Source organism: Sminthopsis crassicaudata, chromosome 4, assembly GCF_048593235.1.
Source record: "Sminthopsis crassicaudata isolate SCR6 chromosome 4, ASM4859323v1, whole genome shotgun sequence".
Lineage (NCBI taxonomy): Eukaryota > Metazoa > Chordata > Mammalia > Dasyuromorphia > Dasyuridae > Sminthopsis > Sminthopsis crassicaudata.
In genome coordinates, this window is record NC_133620.1 from 67,823,414 (window position 1) to 67,842,905 (window position 19,492).

The following is a 19,492-nucleotide window of genomic DNA, read 5'->3' on the forward strand; positions in this document are numbered from 1 at the left end:
TTAATAGGGAACCATCCAATTGGCAATTAGTCTCACGTGCTTCATTATCCAAGTGCATTGCTCAGTTCTAGCCCTTTACATCTCCCGCTTTCTTTTGTTTTAGACCACAGGAGGTCGCGCCATCCCTGACTTTTCAGGGAGGTGAAAACCCCAAAAAGGAGATGATCACCCCCCCCACTTTTCAGGAGGGGAGATGAAAGCACTAAAAAGGAGATAATCATGCCCTCCCTGACATCTCAGGAAGGGAGATGAGAAGCACCAAAGAGAAGTGGGGATTGCTAGCAGGTTTCTGGGTTGAAGGGTCTTATTAGAGACAAGTAGGCACAAATCCATCAGCATGGGAGTTATTACACAAGCACATAGCAATAACGCAGAGGCTATTAGTGATGACTCTCCCCACAGTCAGTGCAGGCTCGATGTGATGTAACAAACATGAATTGTACATGTAAGTAGTGATATAACAAACAATATAAATCAACACGGTTTTGTAAGAGATTTCCAGAAGTCCTAGAAGGAGGAGGGTATGTAAACATCAGTCACACATACACGCCTTCTTCAGCAACCAAGAGATAGTCCAAAACCAATCTATTGTCCATTGCTTCACGTGTCAGGGAATCCAATGATCCCCACAAGTTTTTGAAGTCCCGCAACAGTCTTTTTGTATGTTAGGGAATCCAATGATCCCTACAGGTTTTGAAGTCCCGCAACAGTCTTATGATGCTTCAGAGAATCCAATGATTCCTGAGGACTTTCAGTCCTACAATAGTTTTATGATGTCTCAGAGAATCAGAGGAGACAGAGCTATCATAGAAGTAGATTTGATAAGACTTGGCAAACAACTGTGTAGTCAATGGAATATTACAGCACCAAAAAATGATGAATATAAGGCATTCAGAGCAACATGGGAAGATCTTTATAAAAGTGAAATAAACAAAACCCAAAGAATAATCGCAATGACAATGATGTAAATGAAAAAAGTTACTAAAAATAAATCAAAATAAGTAATTGAAAAAAAAACCCAACAGAAATTTATCTCTGGGCTTAAGACAGAAGTACAGAACTCCTGGGACAATATAGTATATACTGTCAGAAGCAGTCATCATCAGATATTTTTGTTTGTTTTCCCTTGTCTCCAAGGAGGGATTGAAATGAGTATGGTATGAAAACAGAAGGTATCAATAAAATGTGTCTTTTAAAGAAGATTTATGTAAAATAGTATTGAGTTATGACACAATGAGAAACATGAATTTCCTTTTTGCTTTACTAGTATTTATGTGACCTTAAACAAATTATTTAATCTCTTTCTTCCTATTCTTTCAGCTATAAAATGCACTGAAAAGATTACTGTTAAAATTACTTCTATTTCTAAATCTTATGATCCTAGGCTTCTAATTCCAAAATGTCACTTTATTTTTTGCAATGAATTATAATTAGCAACAAATACAGCATATAAACTATTTCTCAGCACAAAATATTTACTGTAAAAAGGGTCACAAGTTTTTAAAGATATTCTATTTGTAAAACCTAATTTTAAATAACATTCTTCTCCTTCACCTATGATTGAGGGGAGGGGGGGTTCTGTTGAGAAGAGGGATGGTTTGACTAAACAGAAAGGTCTTCCTATTTACTTCCCTCTTTTCCCTCCCCCCTTTGTTTTCAAATAATTCATGGTCTCTTTCCCATATAGCCAGTCTGCATAGGAAATCCATTCATAAATCATCTTACTTCTCCTAACACTGAACTATTAGGAAATAAGATTCTAAAATTGGGAGAAATTTTAAAATGAACATAAAAAGTACTTCTTAAATTGTACACATTAAATAACAGGCTTAAAGTTGGAAGGGATCTCAGGAAAAATTGAGGTCCAAAGAAGTTATGGTTTGTCTAAAGGTCATTTCCGTCTGGAGCAGGAACAAGATTGAAGTCAGTTGACTCTAAATCTAGGGCTTTTTCTCTTAACTCTGGGGTCTGCTCCTCAAATAAACAGAATTAGGAAAAATTGGAAAATAAGAAGCTATTTAAATAAGAAATAAAGAACTGAAGCAATTAGGTAGGAAAAGAAACCAAAAGTCATCATATGTCTAAGTCACTTCCTAGAGAACTTAAAAACAAAAAAATAAAAACCACAGACATTGGTTGGTTTAAATGTATCCTGTTCAGAAATAAATGGTTAGATTACATCATTTTTGTCTTATATAATTTTTTTTCTATCATTGATTGTGTTTAAAATAGAAGTTAGATTTCACAGTGAATTACAAATCAGATTTTGTTCTTGTTCTTTCACCTATAGCAAATGGAAGACAAGTTTTGTCAACACATTATTACACAGCTAAAAATAAAGGGCAGAAAGAGAAAGAATGCAAAGAAAGAAAAAAAAAGAGATAAAGAGAGAGAAAGGAAGGAAAGAAGGGGAAGAAAGGAGAAGAAAGGAAGGAAGGAAAGAGAAGGAAAGGAGAGAAGGAAAGAAAGAAGGAAAGGAGAGAAGGAGAAAAGGAAAGAAGGAAAGAAAGAAGGAAGGAAGGAAGGAAAGAAAGAAAGAAACTTATTTTTTGAGTTCTTCTACTGCTACACTCCAGGAATACAAAAAAGAAAATGAAGATAAAACATATTCTTAAAGAAACACTTGTTAAGGAATTTTTTTTCAACATTAAGATTATTACAAAATAAAACTCAAATTCAAATATAAATTTTTATTTTAATAAATCTTTAAAATCTCTTTTGCCAATTAGTGATACAGCAACAGTTATGGTTAATTTAATCATCATCCTCTACTATACTTCCATGAAAGAATTAGAAAAACAAATTTTAAGACTTTTAATTTAGATATATAATTTTTAAAAGTCTCAATTACTGACATTTATTCTATCAAGTTTGAATAACCCATAGAATCTATGCTCTAAAAGTGCTTTCCTTCACCATATATTCTTTTAGTCTCTGTTTAGTCATCTCTTGAGAAATGATATATAACAAAGAATCCCTAAAAGACAATGTGCCTTTTAGCCTGTCTCTTATTATGCAAATTTCCTATCTGAACTATTACCTAAAAATGCTATCTATTTTAATTTTATAAAATACCAGAAACAAAGTCAGAAGAACTTCAGAAAAGGTTCCCATTAAATCAAAAGAAAATATCATAGTGCAAATTGTTCAAAACAGCATTTCATTCTGAGACACTGTCAGAATGGCCACCAACCCAGTCTACCTTTCCTCTTCCTCCCCAACCTCATGCCCACTCTTATCCTGGAGTATACCTCTCAAGTTGGGTAAATCAGTTTCAGAAGCTTCATTGTATAGGCAGCAAAACAACTTGTCTTGTTCTCTGGCATAACTACTAGAAGGTAACAGGACCGTCCCAAGGATCATACTCTGTTCAAAAGCACAAAAGCCAAGCTTCTGAGTACAAGAGGAAGCCTGAAAATCCCACTTCCTGACTAGCAAGACCACATTCTTTGCAGCAGTTATTCACACACTCCAAAAGCCAGGGAGAACCAATGAAAAGAGAAATACTTAAAATTTCCCAAATGGGTGGAGTGACCTTAAAAAAAATAAATATCCAGTGCCAAACCAGTTGATTATCTGGAAATTGAGTCAGGATGGAGATGACTTCAAGAGTTCTGAGTTTAAAGGCTATATTTATACACATACATATGACTAACAGTTTACTGTTAGACATGTTATGATCAGCATATTGAACGTGGGTTTCATTCCAGAGGCATGAGATTGGGGAAGGAGAGTAGGGGAAAGTAAGGTTTCCTTGGAGAAAGCATGTTTACAATAAACACTACATACATTAAAAAAAATAATAATAATAAGAGAAATTGCTCAACAAGATTCATCTTTTACATGATAAAAATTTGTTCATGAAACCACAAGCAAAAAGTGAAAAGAATAGTTAAGATCTGATTCATTTATACAAGAATCAGGAAACTATTAGTACTGTTAAAAAGGTAAGAAACCTACCTAATATTCTGGGTTTATACTTCATTCAATTAAAGTAATTGGAAATTAAATAATCTAACTCTAAAGAATGAGTGGGTCAAATATCAAATCATAGAAACAATTTATTAATTTCATCCAAGAGAATGACAAAAATGAGACAATATACCAAAACTTATGGGATGCAGCCAAAGCAATTCTTAGGGGAATTTAATATCTGTAGGTGCTTACATGAATAAAATAGAGAAAGATAAGATAAATAAATTGGGCATGCGACTAAAAAAGTTAGAAAAACAACAAATTACAACCCTCAATTAAATACCAAATTGGAAATTTGGAAAATCAAAGGAGATTGAAAGAAAACTATTGAATGAATAAAACTAAGAGTTGATTTATGGAAGAAAAAAAAACAAACAACAAAACAGACACACCTTTTGTTAATTTAATTAGAAAAAGAAAAGAAGAAAACCAAAATACCAGCATCACAAAAGAAAAGGGGGAACTTACCAATGAAAAAGAAACTAAACCAATAATTAGAAACTATTTTGCCCAATGATATGCCAACAAATCAACAATCTAACCGAAATAGATGAATATTTACAGAATTATACATTGCTCAGAAGAGAAAATAAAATACTTATAACCTCATTTTAGAAACAAAAATTGAACAAACCATCAATGAACTCCTTAAGAAAAAATCTCCAGGGACAGTTAAATGGCATAGTGGATAGAGACTGGCTCTGAAGTTAGGAGGACTGGAGTTCAAATCCAGTTTCAGACACTTCCTGGCTGTGTGACCCTGGACAAGTCACTTAACCCCAATTGCCTCAGCAAAAATAAATAAATTAAAAAAAAAATCTCCAGGACCAAATGGATTTACAAGTGACTTCTACCATACATTCAAGGAACAACTAATTCCAATACTATACAAACTATTTGGAAAAATAGGGCAGAGTCCTGCCAACTTCTTTTTATTAAATAAATATGGTGCTGATACTGAAACCAAGAACCAAAACAGAAAGAAACTTACAGACCAATCTCCCTAATGAATATTGATGTAAAAAAAATTAAATAAAATATTAACAAAGAGATTATAGTAATATACGATACTATACTATGACCATATCAATAACAAAAACAAAAATCATGATAATCTCAATAGATGAAGAAAAAACTTTTGATAAAATATTCCTATTAAAAACACTAGAAAGCATAAGGATAAATGGGAGTTTTCCTTAAAATAATAAGCAAAATCTACCTAAAACCATCAGCAAACATTATATGTAATGGGGAGAAGCTAGACGCATTCCCAATAAGATCAGGGGTAAACCAAGGATGCCCATTGTCACCACTATTATTCAATATTGTATTGGAAATGTTAGCTTTAATAATAAGAGAAGAAAAAGAAATAAAAGGAATTAGAGTTAGGTAATGAGGAAATCAAATTATTGCTCTTTGCAGATGATATGATGATATACTTAGAGAACCAACTAAAAAAACTACTAGAAACAATTAATAATTTTAGCAAAGTTGCAGGATAAAAAATAATTCACATAAATCATTTCATTTCTATCTTATCAACAATGTTCAGTAACAAGAAATAGAAAGAGAAAAGCCATTTAAAATAACCATAGATAAAAATAAGATATTTGGGTGTCTATCTGCCAAGACAGGTACTATATGAGGAACTACATGAACATAATTACAAAAACACTTCACACAAAGTCAGATCTAAACAATTGGAAAAACATCAATTTCTCATGACTAGACCAATCTAATATAATAGAAATGAAAATTTTATCTAGTCTACTTATTCAGTGCCATACAAAGCAGAAGTACTATTTGGCAAAAATTTCTAGGAACATTGGAAAACAGTATGTTACAAACTCAGCATAGGCCTATGTTTCATAGCCCATATCTTAGTAAGGTCAAGTTTACCTATCAGATCTTTGGAGAAAGGAGGCATTTATGGCCAAATAAGAACTAGAAAACACTATGAAATACAAAATGGAAAATTCTGATTACATTATTAAATTTAAAAGATCTTGTATAAACAAAAACCAATTCAGCCAAGATTAGAAGCCAAGAAGAAAGCAGAAAGCTTTGAAAAAACAATTTATAGTCAGTGTTTCTGATAAAGGCCTCATTTCTAAAATATATAGAGAACTGAGTCAAGTTTATAATATAAGTCATTACCAATTAATAAATGATCATAGGATATGAACAATTTTCAGATGAAGAAATTAAAGCCATCTATAGTCAAAATGAAATAAATGATGCTCTAAAGAACTACTCTGAGATACTCACTGTGAGATACCCTCACATCTATCAAATTGGCTAAGATGAAAGGAAAAAATGATAAACGTTGGAGGGGATATGGGAAAACAGGAACATTAATGCATTGCTGATGGAGTTGTGAACTGATCTAACCACTCTGGTGAATAATTTGGAACTATGTCCAAGGCAATGTCCAAAGGGCTATAAAACTATATACCCTTTGCTCCAGCAGTGTTTCCACTGGGTTTACACCCCAAAGAGATCATAAAGGAGGGGAAAGATGTGCAAAAATGTTTGTAGCAGCTTTTTTTGTGATAGCAAAGAATTGTAAAATAAGTATATATGTCCATCAACTGGAGAATTGACTCAATAAGTTATAATATATCAAAGTATTGTAATATTACTATTGTATAAGAAATGATGAATGGGCTGATTTTAGAAAAGTCTGGAAAGATTTACATGAACTGATGTTTAGTGAAGCAAGCAGAATCATGAAAAGATTGTACACAGCAACAAGATTATGTGATGATTAACTATGATAGACTCCATTCTTCTCAATTCAGTGATCCAAGGCAATCCTGATAAATTTTGGGTGAAAAATGCCACCTGCATCCAGAGAGAGACCTTTAGAGACTGAATGTGGATCAATGCATACTCTTTTCACCTTTGTTTTCTTCCTTTTTTTTCTCTCGTGGTTTTTCCCTTTTATTCTGATCTTTCTCTCCCAACATGATTCATATGGAAATATGTGAAAATTGAACGTACATTTTTTATAACCTAAAAAAAAAAATAAGGAAAAAAAAAGAAAAACATGGAAAGATTTGCATGAAGAGTGAAATGAGCAGAATCAAGAGAACACTATATACAGTAACAGAAATATTATTTAAAGAGTAACTGTGAACAACTAAGCTATTTTGAGTATTATATATGAACAATTATATACATGTTTGTTATGTATATATATATATGTATTATGCACATGTATATACATATATGCAAATAGAGAGAAACATAAATATAGGTATATATCAAATGGTGAGTTGGGGAGGGAGAGACAGTTTAGAACTTAAAAGGTAACAAAAATAAAATGAAATGGAAAAAAAAAGAAGCAAATATAAGGCCACTAATTGACAGAAGATGATGACAGGGAAACATCATCAACTTAAAAAATGTTTTTGGGGAAGAATTTAGTTAACAGGAAAGTTTAAGTTTCTTAACCCTAGATGTGTTCTCTTTGCATTGAAAAAAAAAATTTTTTTAAGTCATCATTTTCTTAACAATTCTCTCTCCTCACTCAACAGAATGTTGTTCTGTTCTGTTTTTGTTTTGCTTTTTACAAAGTGGTCAAAAGAAACAAATCTACTAACTCATGTCTCTTTCTACAACCATAGATAAATACATGCCTGTCAAGAGAAGAGCACCATATTTCACCTTAGTCCTAGGAAATTGACAGTAGTCATTGAATTCAATTAATAAATCAACAAGGACTTATTAAGTGCTTACTTTAGGAGCAGTTTATAAAACAGGTTGAAGTGGGGAAAGACAGGAGATAGGCAAGAAAACCAATTAGCAGGGTTTTGCAATAATCCAGAGGAGAGGCGATGAAGAGGACCTAGTCTAAGGTATAAGTCATATGAATAGAGAGAAAAGACATGATGGAAGATCCTGACAAGGCAGGAATGGCAAGATGTGGCGACTGACTAGCTACGTGGGGTGAGGGATATGGTTAAGAAGTCAACGATAATGCTGAACCTGAGATACAAGGAGAATTGTGATACCTCGGACAGAAATAGGACTGGAAGAAAAGACAACTGAGGAGAAAGATGGCAAGGATTTTAGGTATGCTTAGTTTCAAATATCTCTGAGATTCAGCTTGAATTGTTCAAAAGATAACTGGTGATATGGGACTGAATCTCAAGGGAAAGGAGGCTGAAAACATATGGGAGTCATCTCCATTGTTAAAATCCATTGGAACGAATGACTAACTAAAGTGGAGCATACATAAGAAATTCTTAACTTTTTTGTATGTGTCACCAACCCCTTGGGCAGTCAGCTGAAACCTCCAGACTCCTCAGAATAATGTTTTTAAATGCATATAGAACATTGTTTTTAGAAAAAAACCCAAAAGATTACTAAAAATAGTGATGCAGTGTTTTTTTTTTTTTTTTTTTTGGCCCAATCAAATAAATAGGTCCCCTGAAAAACATACAAATCTTTTGTATTTGAACCCTTGATGTAAAGGGAGAAAAGAAGAAAGTATAGAACAAAAAGGACACACCTGCGTTTTTTATTTCCTTCACAGGCTAATTGCACACTATTTCAAAGTCTGATTCTTTTTGTACAGCAAAATAACTGTTTAGATATATATACATATATTGTATTTAACTTATACTTTAACATATTTAACATGTATTGGTCAACCTGCCATCTGGGGGAAGGGGTGGGGGGAAGGAGGGGAAAAGTTGGAACAAAAGGTTTGGCAATTGTCAATGCTGTAAAATTACCCATGAATATATTTTGTAAATAAAAAGCTTAAAAAAAAAAAAAAAAGAGTAGGCCAAGCCAATAAGATAAAAATAACAAAAATACCAAATTAATCTATGAGTTTCATGTGATATGCCAAAGTGCAAAAGGACTACAAAGCTAAGGGGAAAAAAAATACATAACATTCACCTGGAAGAGCCCAAAGATTCCAGCTATTCATGATACAAATATAAAATGTAAAAAGTTTTGCATGTACAAAATCAATACAGCCAAAAATCAAAAGAAAAGCAGGGTAAGGGTCAATGCAAGAATTTATTTTTCTATCTCTGCTACTCAATTTTGCAAGTAATATATAGGAAGGCTGATAATTTTATGGCTGTATTTTGAAACTTACTATTACAATTTTTTTTCACAATTTCTGTAATCTTTGAATAAGCCATCATATTGTCTACAAATAGTAAAAGCCATACCTTCATATTTCAAATTCGTTTCTCTATTTTGTTCTTATTCTCTTCTCCAGTTCCCCCTTTAAATTAATCTCATGTCTCTTAAAATCCAACCTTAGCTCCAATCAATTTGGCCATATTCTCTTAGGTTGAATTTCGGGATTTGAAAATTACTGCTGGAATACCTATTATAATTCTTTATAGAAAATCTCAGTCATATAGTTTCTGAACAGAAATATACAAATATATAAATGGAAAGAAAAAAAATCAATCTTCTGGGAATGCCCTCAACTATCTAGACTTAATTCCTAATTTGGGAAAGAAGAGACTTGTCCTTTCTTAAAAGATTTTAATGAAATTTTTATTTCAATTCTGACATTGTATACAGTCCACTAGTATATAAATGCCTGCTTGCTACTACTGTGCAGCTAGAAAGGAAGATTCTTAAAAAGATATTGTCAAAGAGAGATTGAACAGTTTTAGGAAAATAAGTCTCCAAGGGTATGCTTGTTGCAAGTTAAATAAGTATTCTTCATTCAACTATAATCCCAGGGTCGTGTAATACTTAAGTATCTGAGGTAAAATTTGAATTCAGGTCTTTCTAACTCCAAACCCATATCTCTGATCTACCTAGCTGACTTTATGAAGCAATTTTTTTTTCTATTTTCTTTTTTTTTTTCCCCCCCTAAAGTAATTGGGGTTAAATGATTTGCCCAGAGTCTGGCAGTTAGGAAGTGTTAAAAGTGTCTGAGGCCACATTTGAACTCGGATCCTTCTGACATTAAGCAAAATTTAAATTGGCTATAACCCTGAATACTGTAACTATGCTTTATCTTATTGGGTAATTCTATAGATTGTTTTGATATTACAAATTAGAACTTGAAATGGCTTGTTGGAGATTTTTTACCCAGAATTAGTGTTCTCTCCTTACCTCCTTGTCTTCTCTCCATAAAGACTTGGATTACATTAGGCTAATTAATAAAAATTGTTTCTGGTGGGTTTGTGACAAAAATACAAGTATATAATTTTCTTGCACCTTCCTAACCTCATTCCCTGAGTCCAATTTCTCCTGTCTCTAATCCATTCTTCACTAAATTGCTAAAATAATGTTCCTAAACCCTAAGCATCAACTTGTCATTACCTTACACAATGAGCTTCAGTGGCTCCCAATGCTTTTAGGATAAAATACTCTCCAGATTGGTATTTAAAGTCCTTCAAAATCTGGCTCTAGCCTCTACATTCTAGTTGTCCTGCCCTGTGCCTCTGCATAGGCTACAACCAGTCTCCTCTTGTCCCCTCCGTTCCTTGAGTGAAATCCTTCTTCCTATCTCCCTTAGAAAATCCTCAGCTTCAATCAATATTCAGCTCAGATGCCTCTCTAAGTGTAGTGTTTCTCAACTGCCAATTAAAGCTCTACTTTTCTCACCTTTAGCCAGTTTTTTTTTCTTTTTTTGGCATTAACATAATATTATCCTCTCAAAAGAATAGTTAAAATGGAGGAAGCTCCTTAAGGACATGGTCTACTTTGTTTTTTATTCCCCAGCACAAGCAAGTACCTTGCACAATAGCAACAGTGGAATAAATGTTTATTGAAGTGGAGTGAATCCCCTCAATTACAGTTTTAAATATATTCCTTAATGAAAGTAGCTCAGAATAATGCCCAAGATTTTAATCTATATAACATGAATAAATTCCCATCTAAGGGTGAACACATGGATTAGCAAACGTAACAGCTGATCAGGATTCCCTGTGTTATACTTGCTTGTGGGCAGATGGTCAACTTCCCCCAAAAGAATATAGATGTTCTGAAACAGCAGCTAGATTTTCTACTGAATAATTGCACAATAAAGAATAAATTGAAGATAGCAAGACATGGACAACAATTACTTTTCCATTTATAAATAAGTAGAAAAAGGGATAATTGTGGTAATGATAGGTTATTAGGCCACCATATTTAAACTAAAATCACTGTATGACTTAGTCACAGCTTAAAAAAAAAAAAAAAAAAAACAGAAAAAGAAAAAGTCAAAAGCAGAAAACTCCCACACCAGAAATTAGACAAAGTTCACCAAAGGGGAGAAAGATATTATTAGTCACTTGGAATAGGCCTGGATTGTGGGATTTAAAAGTATAAGTTTTGTTGGCAATGGAGAAAACTTAGGTTAAGATGTGCTAGAAAATATAGTATAAAAGGAGAGGGATGGTATTCTCTTTAGTAACATTATCAAATGTTTTATAACGACTAAATATTGCTAAGAATGAAGACTGTGAAGAATGATATCAGGATAAGTAATACGATTCAACTATACAAATTTATTTGATACTGACCTACTCTGTGCTAAAAACAAAACAAAAAACAAAACCCACAAGATAATATCCAGTCAAGGGGAACTGGGCTCAAGGTCAGACTCTAATACACTGGTTATATAACCCTAAACAAATCACTTAATCCCTTAGTGCACCTAAACAACTCCTTAATTTTATTTGTTAATCTGCACTAGAAGGAGTTTTCTCATTAAAAGTTCCCACTAGCAATGAAATCAATGTATTGGGGGCCTAGAAGGACCTGTCATAGAAGATGATACATTAAAATATTATGAAGAAAGAGGAATTAGAACTGTGACTTTGTTAGTATAGGGAACTCTCATTTGGTAAAATTCTATCTACAAGTGCAGGCTGTCCAAGGTCACACAACTTGTTTTAATCAGAATTCTGTTTTTTATCCATCATTTCATGTTTCCTCTCACAGAATAAATTAAGTCTCAAAATTAACAACAACAGGACTGATAAAAAAGGAAATCTAGCATACACCATTTCATTAGCTGCAATTCTACCACTAGAAAACAGGAAGAAGAGTTCAATTCTTCTATGGTTAGCACTTAAAAATTTTGGATTCTAGCACTTAAAAATCTTAATAATTCTAAGGAAAAATGATACTATTTGCTATTGGGAAATGGCTAAAGAAGCTGCAGTATATGATTGTAATGGAATAATATGCTGTAAGAAATGACAAGCAAAAAGATTTCAGAAAAGCCTAAAAAAATTTACATGAGCTGAAGCAGAATGAAGTGAGAACAAACAGGAAAACATTGTACCTAGTACAGCAACATGGTGCATTGAATGACTTAGCTATTCTCAGCAACCTCAACCATCTAAGACAATGCCAAAGGACTAATGACCAAGCATACTATCCACCTCAAGAAAAAGAGCTGATATTGGCTAAATACAGACTCAACTATGCTAATTTTTTTTTTACTTTCTCTTGTTTCCTCATTTGTCTTATTGTACAAAATGACTATGGAAATATTTTATATAATTGCACACATGTAACTGATATCTGATTGTTTACTGTCTCAGGAAGGAGGGAGGAAGAAGGGGAGGAAAAATGGAGTGAGAGAATTTGGAATTCGAAACTTTAAATAAAAATGTTAAAAAAAAAAAGAATAAATCTTTTTTTTTTTTGAGCAAGTGATTCAATAGAACAATTTATTCAATAGAACAATTTATATCCTCTGTCCTATCACTCCTTAGCCTTCTCGTGTTAAATAAAAGCAAAGAAAAACAGAATATTAGGGCTGGAATGGCACTTACACATCATTCATTTCCACTGCCTCAATGTATAAATGGAGAAGCCAGGTCCAGAGATATGAAATGATTCACCCAAAGTTATACAATAGATTTCAAGACACTCTTATTAATGGTTTATTAACAACAAGAAGCAAAGTGGGGGCAGGTAAGTAGTTCAGTGGATCGTAGAGTACCAGGCTTGAAGAAAGTAAGACTTATATTCATGAATTCAAATTTGGCTTCAGATACCAGCTATGTGATCCTGGCCAAATCACTTAACCATATTTGTCTCAGTTTCCTCATCTATAAAATGAGCTGGAGAAAGAAATGGCAAAGCTCTCCAGCACCTCTGCCAAGAAAACCCCAAGTGGGGTCACAAAGAGTCAAACATGACTGAAAACAATTGAATAACAGCAGCAAAATGCAAAGCACTGTTAGGTACAGATGATAAAAAGACAAAAATGAAGAAATCTCTCTGCCCCCAAGGGCCTATATTCTACAAAGCAAGGAAAAGGGGAAGGAGGAGGGTCTACACACTGTAAAAATAAGACAGATCCCTCAAACACACTGCTTATTAGACCATACTACAAATTTTGTTATAAGGTTGCTCTAGGTAGGTATAGAAGCTAGTATCTGGAACAGATTATGATACAGCAACAAAAAAGCACCACAAAAACAAGTCTTTGCTAGCATATGATCTCCCAACAAAATAAAGATCTCAGAGATCAAAGGTGAAAAGGAAGGAAAGTGCCAGAACACTTTACAGTAATACCCAATCCTAAACCATTAACAAAAAAGTGGGAGAAGTTCCCTCTTCTCTTACCTTTCTGAGGATAATGTGAAGACACTCAGGGTCCTGAGTGAACCGATCAGCTGCCAGTACATCAGTCTGACTTTTAAAGGCAAGCCAGAAACTCAGGGAGTGAGAGATGGGTTTTTACTCACCATTCAGTTCCGTCAAAGAAAACAGAATTATATATATATATATATATATATATGTAAATATATATATGTATATATATGTGTGTGTGTGTGTGTGTAAAATCATTAGCTCTCCAAAGAGTAATCAAATAGTGAAAGACTTCACACAACAAAAAATTTTCCCAAAATCTGCACAATGCCAGCAATTAGATCCTGTACAAAATTAACGCTATTTTTCTTACTTGACTAAACTTTCAACATAAAAGTTGTGGCTTTCCCTTTGATTTATTTGTCCTCAAAGAACTGAGAAGGTAAAATAAATCCTCCATTTTCCCCAAGGGTAAGTCTGCAAGATGACATTTCTATAGGAGTGATGGTGATTCTGAAATTCTTTGTAATCCTGTTCATTTACCTGTGAGTGTTCTATTAAAGCTGAATGAGACAATAGTTCTTTCCTGTGATGATCAGGCCCCGAAGCTGGCACACTTTGTTTTATTCCTGGATCAGGCTAGTACACAAGTTTCTAAGAAAGTTGCATGAGTGGGTGTATATGTGTGCATAGACCCTCCCTATACTTAGGTTCTGGCTGCAATGCTATTTCCTGTTGGCTGAACCAAGACATTTCTCATTGGCTTAGTTAAGAGACAAGGAGCCCCATTCACTATCCAGATCTCAGCAGCTGCTGACTTCTCCAAGTAATAGAAACCTCTCCCCTCCCCCACAGCATGAGTGGACAGAGTGTGGGAGTAAAACATACAGCTAGACTTATAAAATCTTTTATTCTATGTCCCTGTATTTTAGGAGGTGAGGTGACTGATTACAACAATCCTGGGGCCTTCATCCACTGAAAATCAAATGGGCACAAAAAAAAAAAAAAAAAAAAAAAAAAAAAAAAAAAAAAAAAAAAAAAAATCTCCCTTTATTGATTTATTTAAAGTATTTCTGTATAAAAATTTCACTAGAAAATCTATTCTTGTTTAATACCTGAAACCAGAGGTTCAAAGTTCTAGAGAGCTTGAAGGCACTTTTTGTTCAATTGTTTTCAGTTGTATCCAACTCTACATGATTCCATTTGGGTTTTCTTGGCAGAGATAGATGCTGGTGTGGTTTGCCTTTTCCTTCTCTAGTCATTTTACAGATGAGGAAACTAAGGTAAACAGGGTTGAATAACTTGCCCAGGGTCACGCAGCTAGGAAATATCTGGGGCCACATCTGAATTCAGAAAAATGAGTCGTCCTAACTCCTCTATGCACTATGGTACCACCTAGTAGAAGGCTTTAGAGGTCTTCTAATCCAATTCCCTCTTTTTTATGGTTTAAGAATAAACCTCAATTCAATCCTATGATGATATATTCTTCCAAGCTAAACACAAAAAGATGACTGGAAGCTACACAGGAAATATCAACAAAAAAAGAATTATCATCTAGAACATTTGAATTTGTCTATGCATAAAATAATTTTCCAATATTTATTAAATTTATAGTTGGAATGAAAAACACCCACAATAAAATCCACTGAACTAGTGGCTTAATTTATAATCTGAGGAAAATGACATAGCAACAATAGGATCTTTGGAGAGACAAGTAATAGCAGCAGTTAACCTCTGCCAACAATTTAGAGAAGTTTTATGGAATTTTATTTTGTTTTATTATTTATTTATTTTCTTTAAAAAAAATTTCTCCCCCCCCTTCTTTTTCTTTTCTTTTCTTTCTTTCTTTCTTTTTTTTTTTAATAGTTTTTTTGTTTATAAGATATATGCATGGGTAATTTTTCAGCACTGACCCTTGCAAAACCTTTTGTTCCAACTTTTCCCCTCCTCCCCCCCACCTCTTCCCCCAGATGGCTGGTTGACCAATACATGTTAAATATGTTGAAGTATAAGTTAAATACATGTATACATGTCCAAACAGTAATTTTGCTGTACAAAAAGAATCGGACTTTGAAATAGTGTACAATTAGCCTGTGAAGGAAATCAAAAAGTGCAGGCGGACAAAATTAGAGGTATTGGGAATTCTATGTAGTGGTTCATAGTCATCTCCCAGAGTTCTTTCCCTGGATGTAGCTGGTTCAATTAATTACTGTTCTATTGGAACAGATTTGGTTCATCTCATTGTTGAAGAGGGCCACATCCATCAGAACTGATCATTATATAGTATTGTTGTTGAAGTATATAATGATCTTTTGGTTCTGCTCATTTCACTCAGAATCAGTTCATGTAAGTCTCTCCAGGCCTCTCTGAAATCATCCTGTTGGTCATTTCTTACAGAACAATAATATTCCATAATATTCATATCCCACAATTTATGCAGCCATTCTCTAATTGATGGGCATCCACTCAGTTTCCAGTTTCTGGCCACTACAAAGAGGGCTGCCACAACATGGAATTTTTTTTTTTAAATCCTTTTTTGTGTGTTGGAGGCAAAACAAACAAGTATAGGTACTTGATAAACAAGCAGCAGAAGAAAGCACTTATCAGAAAATGTAAGGAAAGAAAATGAAAGCCTTTCTAGGAAAAATACCTACTGATTTAGTCTAATCTCATCTACTACTGAGACAATTATACTATCACTTACTGTTCACACCAGAGTCTATCTTATGGTACATCAAAACAGTTGTTTGCAGGTAGTTGGCACCAAGAATAACTAAGAGCCAAATTAATGAAGATTCAAGCCAGCAAAAGGTAAAGGAAAAATGCCAAGATCGTGTCAATCTTGTGCTATAATTAACAAAAATTTATGTAAAAAATTTTCTAGCTAGAGGAAAAATTACAAAGTCCCTATAGCTTGTCAGGTAGAAAGAAAATTTTCTTCTCCTAGCTCTCCATGATGTATATGAGGAAAACTAAGAAGTATTCATGAAACTTTACAATACCATACTTATAAGTCATATTTATCAGTAAAGAAGTAAAAGGAAGATGAAATTTAAACTTGACTTGTAGGGGGAAAAAAAAAAATCACCAATATTTATTAAGTACCTATTATATGCCAGGAACCATGTTAAATACTAAAGATACAGATAACACACAAGCTCTGCATACATGTATATATATGTGTGTATATGTATATATATATATATATATATATATATATATATATATATATGATAGGAAATAAATAATAAAGGGAAAGTGCTGGAATTACCAAGGATTCCTATAGAAGGTGGGATTTTGGTTTGGACATAAAGGAAGCCTGAGAAGTTATTAGTGAAGAAAGGAGAGTATTCCAGACATCAGGGCCAGGCCAGAACGAATACTAGGAAGCTGAGAGATGGAGATGTTCACAGAACAGCCAGGAGGCCATTTTCACTGGATCAAAGAGTACATGTTGAAATAAGGTATAAAAAAACTGGAAAGGTAGGAGAGGCCTAGATGATATAGGATTTTGAATATCAAACAGAGCATTTTGCATTTATCTTGGAATCAAGGGGGAGCCATTAGGGTTTACTAAGGGATGTAGGGGAAGGGTCCAAAGGGATGATTACACCTGCACTTTAGAAAAATCATTTTAGTGATTGTGTGGAGAATGGACTGGAATGGGGAGAAACTTAATGTAGGTAGATGCAGCAGTAGGTTATTAGAATAATCAGGTGTGAGGTGATAAGGGCTTACACTAGAGTGCTGGCAGTCTCAGGGGAGAGAAGTGAGTCTATATGTCAAAAATGTTCCAAAGGTGAAGTCAACAGACATTTGCCAAAAATTGAATGAGTCAGGAGGGATGGAGTACAGGAAAGGGAGGAGGGACTGAGAGAATGGTACTGCTCTCTACAATAATGGGAAAGATGGGCAAAAGTGGGTAACGGTGGGGAGATGGTTTAGCTGAAAAGATGAGTTCTGTTTTGAACATAATGTGTTTACTAGGTCTCCTAGATATACATTTTAAAATGTCTAAAAAGTAGTTGGAGACATGAGATTAGAGATCAGCAGAGAGTTTAGGGGGGGGAAAAAAAAACAGCAGACCTGAAAAACACTGATAAAGAGATGGTAATTCAATTCATGCGAGCTGATGAGATCACAGAGTAGAGCACTATAGAGATATAAGAGAAGAGGGCCCAGGACAGAATCTTGAGGAGGACTGACATGTAGGGGGTGGGTAATCTTTTGGAGAAGCTTGCAAAAGTGACAGAGAAGAAGTAAAAGAGGTAGGAGGAGAATCAAGGGAAAGTAAGATGTAAATAGAAGAGAATATCAAGGGGGAGAGTAATCAACAGTGTCAAAGACTGCAGAGAGGTCAAGGAAAATGAGAATTGAGAAAATGATACTGAATTTGGTAACTAAGAGATCATTAATAACTTTGGACAAAGCAGTTTTGGTAGAATGATAAGGTTGGGATACATATTGTAAAGGGTTGGGAAGGGAGTAGGAGGAGAGAAAATGGAGGCACCTAGAGTAGATGGCTTTCTCAAAGAATTTAACCATAAAGGCAAAAGAAATATAGGATGACAATTAGCAGAGAATGGAAAGATCAAGCACTTACTTTGTTTTACATTAGATATACATATTCAAAGTTATCATGTCACAAATATGATTCCCTCACCCTAAAGGTAATTTCCACAACTAATTAAAATTTTAGAAAAGTAATAAATTTCAGTAAGAGACATGACTATAAGATACTTTTAGGATTAACCATCATTTGAAACGACTACACTAACTTTAAACATAAATAATAAACACCATTCCCAGCATGAACAAAAACTTCCTTTTAAGAAACCAGAGACTTCACTAAAATGCAAAATTCTCAAATATATCATTCTAAGTTTGTTGCACTTCAGTTGAACGACATCACAAAATTGTATCATTTAGGCAGCAATAAAGAAGTATCTAAAAAATGAAAGGAATGTGCCAATCCTCTTACCCTTATGGAATTTCCAAAGTCAGCATAGCCAGCACCTGGTATGATGACTTCAATGCAAGCTCAGAGTTGACATTCCTGGGAAGAGACTAAAAAAGGATCCTTGCTCATTCCTAAAGAGCTACAATGCCATCCTCTATTCAGCTGTTTCACTGAACTTATGCAGGCATGCAACAACGGAACATAGATATACAGATGTGTGAATGTGTATGTGTATTTACATATACACATAATGTATAATGTGTGCATATATATTACACATTTGCATAGAGGACGCTGAGAATCTACAAACACATGCACACACACTCTCATGTAGGAGAAGAACAAGAAGCTAAACTAGACAAACTCCAGCTCAGATAATGCTTATTAATCCAAATCAAAAATATTTAAGAAGTATCATATATGAAAGGTGCTATGAAATGAGATGAAAAACTGTACTGGCCTAAAACAGATTACATTTTATTGGGGAACCAGGGATATAACATGTAACCATAACTGCTCATAACTACTTATTTGAGAAAGAGAATAAGCAGTAGCAAAGAGAGGATATCACAAAGAAAATAGCAGACAAAGGAATCCTTGAATATGCTAAAGATAAGATGAAATAAGGAAAAGGCTGTTTAAGTCAGCAGTGTGATGTGGCAGTCCCTTGGGCTGCATTAGAAGGAGGTAATGTGGAAAAGGAATTATTAAACTTCTATTTGATTTCAGAAAGCAGAATCAGTTGTAGTGAGTGAAAATTATAAAGATGTGAATTTAGTTTTGAAAGCGGACAAACTCCTAACAAGAGCTATCCAAAAGTAAAATGAAATGCCAGCAGAGGTGATGACTCTCCCTCGTAGAGATATTAAAGAAGAAGTTGCAGGACCATTGGTTGGTATATCGTAGTAGAGATTTCTTTTGGTGTATCGGTCGTACTAGAGGCTGCTGGGGTGCCTTCCAACTCTCAAATTCTGTGAAACACATTCTATGCATGAGGAATAACGTCCAGTCAGTTCATAATTAGTTCTGCTT

At 34.0% G+C, this 19,492-nt stretch overlaps 1 protein-coding gene across 2 annotated transcripts in view; it reads right to left on the reverse strand.

Annotated features, from left to right (window-relative positions):
* ABL2 (ABL proto-oncogene 2, non-receptor tyrosine kinase) overlaps nucleotides 1–19,492 on the reverse strand; it is a 106,217-nt gene that overhangs the window by 33,324 nt on the left and 53,401 nt on the right. The window contains exon 1 of one of the 2 annotated variants that reach the window (XM_074308485.1): nucleotides 3,252–3,615. The exons of the other annotated variant lie outside the window; for it this stretch is intronic. Within the exon in view, the coding sequence (XP_074164586.1) occupies nucleotides 3,252–3,363 (112 nt within the window). The 5' untranslated portion in view covers nucleotides 3,364–3,615. Of the gene's footprint in view, nucleotides 1–3,251; nucleotides 3,616–19,492 lie in introns of those variants that run through there. 2 annotated transcript variants of the gene reach the window in all.